Genomic DNA, 8143 nt, shown 5'->3' with positions numbered 1-8143 from the left:
GAAAAACTAGCCTATAACATGAAGACTGCTTATCTCTCCTAGGCCTCGAGTCATTTTCCTTTCCAAGAATGAGCTTTCAGTGAAGAGAGCCTTTCCTGTGAATCATGCTCCCTTCTGCAGTATTTTGTGTGCCCCAGCAATAGATACAAAGGCCATTTGATCTGTGTGCATATATCTATCCAACAGCTTGCGGATGATCGTATTTCATCAAGAGCGTGTTATCTGAAAATTTGCAGGAAATTCACCTCCATAGATTTTCACCCCTTGTCACCCATTCATAATGCCATATCACAGCAAAATAGGAAATTTTTACTCTGATGGTGGAAGGCAGGACGGGGGAAGCCTTGAGAAGAGATATTGTCATGGATTCACAAGTAATCGTATCATATAACCCAGCCATGCAAATTAACACAGACCTATACTCTGTAACAGATTAGGTCAAGATTGAAGGAAATTGAGGTGTGGGAGATTTAAAGTTTATCTAAAATGGAAAGTATAGGCCATACCTCTTTAGGTCATTCCTTCCCAGTAATGGCAAGATACCATATTTCGGACATCAAGAAGGATATGTGGGTGTATGTCTGCTTAGGATTTAGAGTGGGGACCATGAAAATGGACTTTGGGTCAGAAAGACCTGGGTTCTGTGCTTTGTTAACTATGTACCCCTAGGAAAGTTATTCAATTTCTCTAGGACTAAGTTTCCTCATTTTTAAAATAGATAAATGAGGATAACAGTACATATCTCATAGGGTTGTATAATAGTTAGAATGGGATTTGTATGTGAGTGATAGAAAACTTAGAACATCAGTTGCTGTAATAAGAAGGACATTTATTTCTATTTCATATAAAGGCTGGGTAAGTTGTTTAGGGCTGATACGATGGATCCAGGCTCCATCTTCTGTCCATACTCCATGGATAGAAGGACATAGACTCTATCCTTTTGCTCTGTCATCCTCAACCTGTGGCCTCCAATTCATGATTCAAGATGGCTGCTCAAGCTCCAGCCATTACATTAAAAAAAAAAAAAAAATTTATTTATTGGCTGCATTGGGCCTTAGTTGCTGCACGTGGGCTCTTCACTGCAGTGCTCGGGATTCTCTCTAGTTGTGGTGCGCGAGGGCTCCAGAGCTCGGGCTCAGTAGTTGTGGCGCGTGGGCTTAGTAATGCCCTGTGGCATGTGGGATCTTAGTTCCCCAACCAGGGATTGAACTGGCGTCCCCTGCATTGCAAGATGGATTCTTAACCACTGGACCACCCGGGAAGTTCCTCCAGCCATTACATTTTTATTCCAGCCACCAGGAAGGAGAAAAGAGGAAGAGAAGGAGGAGGACTTACCTCTTTTCTCAACAGCTTCCATTTACAAGTCATGAACACAGCCAGCTGTAATGGAGGCTGGGAAATGTAGTTTTGATTCCGGGCAGTCATGTGCTTAGCTAAATACTGAAGATTCTTTACTGTGAAAGAGGGGGAAATGGATACTGGCGGAAACAACCAGCAATCTCTACCACAGACCCTCAGGAGATTTAAATGAGACAATGGCGGGCTGAGCACAGTGTTGGGTATAGAGTAAGCACTCAATAATCGCCATCATTATCATCATCGTCACCATCATCATGAGGAGGTGGGGAATACTCTGAAACTATGACAAGACATTGCCTTATTTTAACCTCATCTTTCTGATGAAGTCACCCATATCCACCTCCCTTTTAAGACACTATGAGCTTCACCTTTTATGAAGGTCAGACACCTTTATGTGTCCTTATGAAATAAAACTACATAAAAGGAAAGCAAAGGAATGATGAACCTAGGATTCAAGATAATGGTTATCTTGGCCAGAGAAAACAGAGATGGGTTGGGGGTGAATGGAGGAACCACCTAGTTAGATGTACGCTACTGTCAAAGTCCTGGTTTTCATTTTGGGTAGTGGATTCACAGGTGCCTACTGCATTATTAAAAATAACTAAGGACTTTCCTGGTGGTCCAGTGGTTAGGACTTGGCACTTTCGCTGCCATGGCCTGGGTTCAATCCCTGGTCAGGGAACTAAGATCCCTGCAAGGCGCAGCCAAAAAACCCACCCCAAAACAAAACAAAACAAAACAACCAAACTAATAACTAATTAAATAAAAGCAGAGATACATGGACCAATGATTCAATGATGAGGAGGATTATAATTAACCAAATTCTATGTACCTGAGGTCTTTAAATTGTCTTTGTGTGTACAGTATTGCATGGCATATGTGTTTGCATGTCAATAGTAGACAAAAATAGTACTTTCTATTTGCATAGACTTTTAACTTCTGAAGTGCTTCTACATATCCATAAAAATTGTTTAAGTAGTTCATTACAGATGGTTGAGAGCTTGGTATTATACAAATGGGACTTTGGACTTCCATGTACTAAGAAAAAATATTTTATTTTATTCTTACAATAGCTCTACAAGGGAGGCAGGACAGATGTTATCATCACTGTTGGACAGATGAGAAAGAGGGAACTGAGAGGGCACGGGACTTGCATGAGGTTACATAGTTAGTTAGAACTGGAATGGAACTTAAGACTCTGGATCTCTTGCCCATCTTAGGTTCTTCCTTTAGCCCATCTCACTCCCCAGTTATTATCCATCCATTAGACATTTATTTCGTGTCTGTTACATGCCAGGCATATTGCACTTATGTGTTTGTGTTGATATATGTATATGTTTTCTGGGTGCTGTGTGTGCAGCTTCTGTAATCTCTATGTACTGAGTCCTTGTGTGACCCCTGGGCCTAATTGGTCCTTGTAATTCCAGGAGGAAGTCCCAGCTGTGGTTTCAGTTGTCTAGTTATTCCTAGGTCACTGGGCTGCAGCATCTCCCCAGAGTCCCAGCTAGATAGGAAGGCAGCTTTGATATCAGGGGCAGATCCCCAGGCAGTGGGCACAGAGCAGAGGAGCAAGCCAGCAATGCCTCAGTCATGATAAGATTTACTATTTCATGATCATTTCTAGTTTTTGGGTAGTTCTCATGAACACTGTCTCATTTAATTCTCACTCAGCCCTGATATTCGATTTTATTATTTTTCTCCTTTTTTCAGATACAAAGAGGAGAGACGTGAACTCAGGTCATTTGTCTCTAAATTCTGTTCTCTTTCCACTGTGCCTTCTGTCTCTGAAAGGGCAAAAAGAGCTTATCCTCTTTCTAGCCTTGTGGAGGGAAGCAGGTGAAAACTCAGTGCCAGGCAGTAGGAAGCCACCGGTGACCCTCTGCAGAGGAAAAAAGACCAAGTCCCAGCGCTGCGCAGCCCCAGCCCAGCTGAGATGAGACCGAGGAGCAGGCGCTTCCACCTCCCCATCCCTGCGTCCTTCTCTCAGTCCTTGGGCTTCTCCCTTGTGTGCCTCAGGGAGGTGATAGTAGTGCTGCAGAACGGGTGAGGTGTTTTCCAATCTCTGTGGCCGTAGGCTGTCTTTTTATCTTTGAGGAGTCAGAGGAATGGGGAACTGTCTAATAACTTATCCACCCTCTAGCATGAGAGGAGAGCTTCCACCGCCTGCTATTGCAGAGGAGAATCCCTCTGCCCTCACCTCCCAGACTTGTGTCAGTGCCACTCTCTTGATGCTGTCTGCTTGTACCTGTCTTCTCCCCCACATATCAACACCATCCACCACTGCAGGCCTGAGCATGGCACCTTGCACAAAATCAAGGTGTACACTAAATTAACTGTGCTCAGAAAGAGCGAGTATCTGTGTTAGGGGAATCATATTTCTCCTTGGTCCATGGAGTGGGCCCTGGAGTGAGTCCCGGGAAGGGACTCTGCTGGGAGGGTAACTTCTACCTTTCAGGCTACCCTTCACTCCATCCTTGCCTAGGCTCGGTCCCCAGGGCACCTGTCCTTAGGATGTTCCCTCCTCTGCTTCTCCCTGAGCTAGGTCTCCCTGGACAAGGGGGCTCTAGAGTGTTGGGGGAACGTGTTAGGGGCCACGTGTGGCCATAGGTAAAGTCACACTCTCTAATTTGGCCTTATCAGTAATCAAGCTAAGGTTTTGTCTTCACCTCTCTTGCTCCTTGTCTTATTTCTGAGCTGTTTTACTAGTCAGAGTGGGGAGGAGGTCAGCAGGAATGTATTTCATGATCATCCCCAAACCCCCATCAGAATATGTATCGAGACCCTCTGGCAGCTTAAATTTAGGGCCTCCTCAATCTCCTCCCCTGATCTGGGCTATGCTTAGGTCCAGCTAGATCCTTAGTATCTTCCTCAGAGACATGGGGCTAAATTGTACTAGAACTTGGCTTCTTCAAAAATACCCATTTCTTATGGCTGTAGGTTCAGGGCCTAACTTTTCCACATTGGAAATCAGGACCTATTCCCCAGACCTTCCCTTTTTGGTACATTGTCTCAGGGAATTCTCTCCACACCCTATTCTTCCCACTGGGAGAGGTGCACCGACTTGCTCAGGATCACACAGCCAGTCAGAGGAAAAGGCTCCCTGATTTCAGGTAGTCTGAATGTCAATCCATCCTCTTCCTGCCCTGTATCCCTTTTTAGCTAATTTACATGAAAAAATGTTCAAAAGTATAATTACTAAATTGTTCATATTTATACGATAATAAATCTTTACCGAAAAACAAATTTGTGAGAAAAGAAATGCAAAACTCAGAGGAAAGTGTTCAAGTTAAAATATTCCATGTTTGCCTCACCCTATTCCGAGAATGAGTGGCCTCTGTAATTCCAGGTCACCCCGGAGGTCTCATCTGGCTCATACTTGCTAGTCATCCCTCGCCTTCGAAATACACCCCCAGCTGCTGCTGTCTAAAAGAGCCAGACAATTGTAGAAAAGTGGATTATCTATCTGATTATGCAGCTACTTTCATAGGCCTCCCCTTTCCCTTTGCGTGGCCCTGATTATTTAAGAAATACGATTTCTCGGTCCCTGCTCCCTGTCCCCAGCCCCAGTCCCCAGCTTTGGCCCTTCACGCTCCGGAAGCCTCGCGTCCTCCCCTTTAAGGCCAGCCCCTCCCCCACGCCCACGCCTCCCCAGCTCCGTCCCACCTCCCCAAGCCCTGCCCCCTCCGACCCTCCCCTTTAAGGACCGGCCCCGGACGCAGACGAGGCTGTGACGCGGCCGCCGGCCCTCGGGCTCGGTACTTTGTCGCGCGGCCGCTTCCCCCCCGGCCGGGGCCCCGCCGTCCCGCGTTCCACCGAGCGCCTGGCCCCCGGGGGGAGGGTGGGAGGGAGGGAGCAGGGTCGGTGGGCGCCAGCGGCGCACAGCGGGACCCACGGAGCCCCGCGACCCGCCGAGCCTGGAGCCGGGCCGGGGCGGGGAAGCCGGCTCCAGCCCGGAGCAAACTTCGCAGCCGGGCTGGGGGTGGCGGGGAACCCGTCCGGAGCCGGAGGAGGGGCCCGCCGCGGGCCCTCCCGCCGCTGCTCCCGCGCCTCCGGGCACCATGCTGTCCAACTCCGGTGCTGTTCCCCAGCCCGCCGCCACCGCCGCCACCGCACCATGCTGTCCAACGCCGGCGATGTTCCCCAACCCGCCGCCGCCGCCGCAGCCCCCCGCCCCGGCCCAACCTCACCCCCCGGCCCAGCCGCCGCCGCAGCCCCCGCAGCAGTTCCCCCAGTTCCACGTCAAGTCGAGCCTGCAGATCAAGAAGAACGCCATCATCGACGACTACAAGGTCACCACCCAGGTCCTGGGACTGGGCATCAACGGGAAAGTTTTGCAGATCTTCAACAAGAGGACCCAGGAGAAATTCGCCCTAAAAGTAGGTTTGGGGCCCGAGGGAGGGGAGGACGGGCGGAGGGGGTCTCCCGGGGACCACCCCCGGCACTCCGCAGCGGCCTAAGCTCTCGGTGGCTCAGCGTGGTCGCGCCGACGCTTTACTCGGACTGGCGTCGGGGCCGCGGAGGAGTGGCCGCGGCGGGGCTGCCCGTCCCGCGCGCGCGAGGGGTGCCAAGTGCGCGGCAGGGGGCGGGGGGCAGCGGGAAGGTCAGGTCCCGGCGGACCGCACAGCCGAGACCGAGTTTCCGGTCACCTCCGGGTGTGAGTGGCGGGGACTCGAGAGGACTCTTGAGGACCCTGCCATTTTGGGTTTGAGCGGCATCCAGCCGAGTCGCAACGGTTGGCTTCGGGACCACTTCTGCTAATTTTCCCCCTAGTCTCAAGGAAGTGATTTTCGGGGGTTGTGGTTCTCCATCCTCTCCTCCCTCTTTTCTTTCTGTGGGCACAAAAGGCCCATTACTCATTGAGCTGGTTGGTCGGTTGGTTTGGAGAAGTCGTATCTCAGAGGTTTATTTAGCCTCGCTCCTTATTTGGGAGCCGGAATGTGTGATTTCACTTCCCTGGGCCTTGCGAGTGCGGCTGTGCTGCCTTGGGGCGCGCCGGCCGGGGAGATGCAAGGCTGGAGATTCCGCTGGGACACAGACACCGCCCCCACCCCACGACCGCCCCGGGCGCGAGGGAGGGTTTGTTTTGATCCGAGAGGGTGCCCCTCCTACCTTCAGTGCCTGCGAGGCTCCAGATGGGAGGCCAGCAGGCACCAGCGCGGTGTCTCCTGTTTCCATAGCTCCATTGATCATTGTAAACCGGGTCCGTAAACCACGGCTTGGCCCAGTGCTGATTCCGCAAATCGGAGATGGCCACTTGAGTCCTGGACATGGGCGATTGGTGGACAGCAGGAGAGAGCGTTTTCCTGGAGCTGGGGAAAACCAACCTCTTTTTTTTTTTTTCTTTTCTTTTTTAAGGGGATCTGGTAGGGGGGAGAATGGGGATTTCAGTGAGAGTATCTACTTCGGAAGTTAAACAGAATGGACTTGGAGGTCTGATGAGTCGCCAGTGCGGTGTGAGCCACTGTTCAGGGTCATGAAAAAGGTTTTCCCCAAAGAGGGGTTTCAGATCAAACCACATCTCTAAAGGTGACCAAAAACGCCTTTTTCCCCTGGGGTGTCTTAATGATTGGAGGAGGAGAAAAATACTTCCTGTGTTATATTTTCTCTTCCCCCTCAATCCCTGTGGCTAGCTGTGTTTCAGCTATTCATACGAAACTCAGATATGTGTTATGGGTGGAACTGTTGGAATATATAATTAGATATAATAAGACCCTGGTACTTGGGGGTTGAAGAAGACAAGCATGTTCAACTTAACAGATTTTAAGGCCTCTAAAATTATTTTCTTGCTGCTTTCATCCTCCCTTTTGGGGGAGAACTTCAGCTAGCCTCAACACTGTCAGATTTGTTTGGTTTTTACTATAAGCTGTTGCTGAGGGCTTTTGGTTGTTTGGTGTCGACTTTTGGAGAAGGAATATATCAGTATCCTGAACCCTTTATTATTTGTACCTCAGACCGTTCTTTCCCTACTCATAACTAGGGGCAGGGAAGGAGAGTGGTTGTTTGACCCCGTGGCTCTGACCTCGGGGAGTGGAGTTGAGTGAATACTGTTTGACCACAGTTAACCTGTACTGTTGAGGAAGTGACAGACATTCTTTCCAGGAGAGTTTTCTATCCCCTCTGAGACGCCATCTGCCTTCACCCATCAGCAGTTTGGGGACACTGGCTGCTCATTTTCTTGGATAGCTGGAATATGGTATAAAGACTTCAGAAAAAAAGCTCTCAACTTCTGCTCCTTATTCTATTTAATAGACACAGAAGACCACCCTCTAAAATGCTTTTGGGTGGCAATTCAGATTTCTATTGTAATTAATAGGAGAGAGATTTGGATTTTTTCCACCTTCGAATGATTTTGAAAGGAAAGATCCAGCAGTATTTTATTTTATTTTTTTAACATCTTTATTGGAGTATAATTGCTTTACAATGGTGTGTTAGTTTCTGCTTTATAACAAAGTGAATCAGCTATTCATATACATATATCCCCATATCTCCTCCATCTTGCGTCTCCCTCCCACCCTCCCTATCCCACCCCTCTAGGTGGTCACAAAGCACCCAGCTGATCTCCCTGTGCTAAAGATCCAGGAGTATTTTAAATAACACTCATAGTTTGTCCTTCTCAGGTTAGAAGTGGATGAAGATTGAAGTCAGAGTGTGTTTTGACAGGCAGCCTGCTCCCAGATCTTACAAGTTGATGCAACTGTTAAATTGTAGATTTCCCACATTATCTTTGTGTAAAAACTTAATAATAGAGGAAGAAAGAAAGGATGAGGCATTCAGAGACTGTTAG

The 8143-nt window shown here is 48.8% G+C and overlaps 1 protein-coding gene across 1 annotated transcript in view; it reads left to right on the top strand.

Annotated features, from left to right (window-relative positions):
- Window positions 1-5202: 5202 nt before the first annotated feature.
- MAPKAPK2 (MAPK activated protein kinase 2) overlaps window positions 5203-8143 on the top strand; it is a 43348-nt gene continuing 40407 nt past the window's right edge. The window contains exon 1 of the mRNA XM_061187409.1: window positions 5203-5735. Coding sequence (XP_061043392.1) covers window positions 5418-5735 — 318 coding nt within the window. The 5' untranslated portion in view covers window positions 5203-5417. The remainder of the gene's footprint in view (window positions 5736-8143) is intronic.

This window comes from Eubalaena glacialis, chromosome 3 (genome assembly GCF_028564815.1).
Source record: "Eubalaena glacialis isolate mEubGla1 chromosome 3, mEubGla1.1.hap2.+ XY, whole genome shotgun sequence".
In the NCBI taxonomy this organism is placed as follows: domain Eukaryota; kingdom Metazoa; phylum Chordata; class Mammalia; order Artiodactyla; family Balaenidae; genus Eubalaena; species Eubalaena glacialis.
This window is presented reverse-complemented; position numbering and strand designations above follow the sequence as displayed.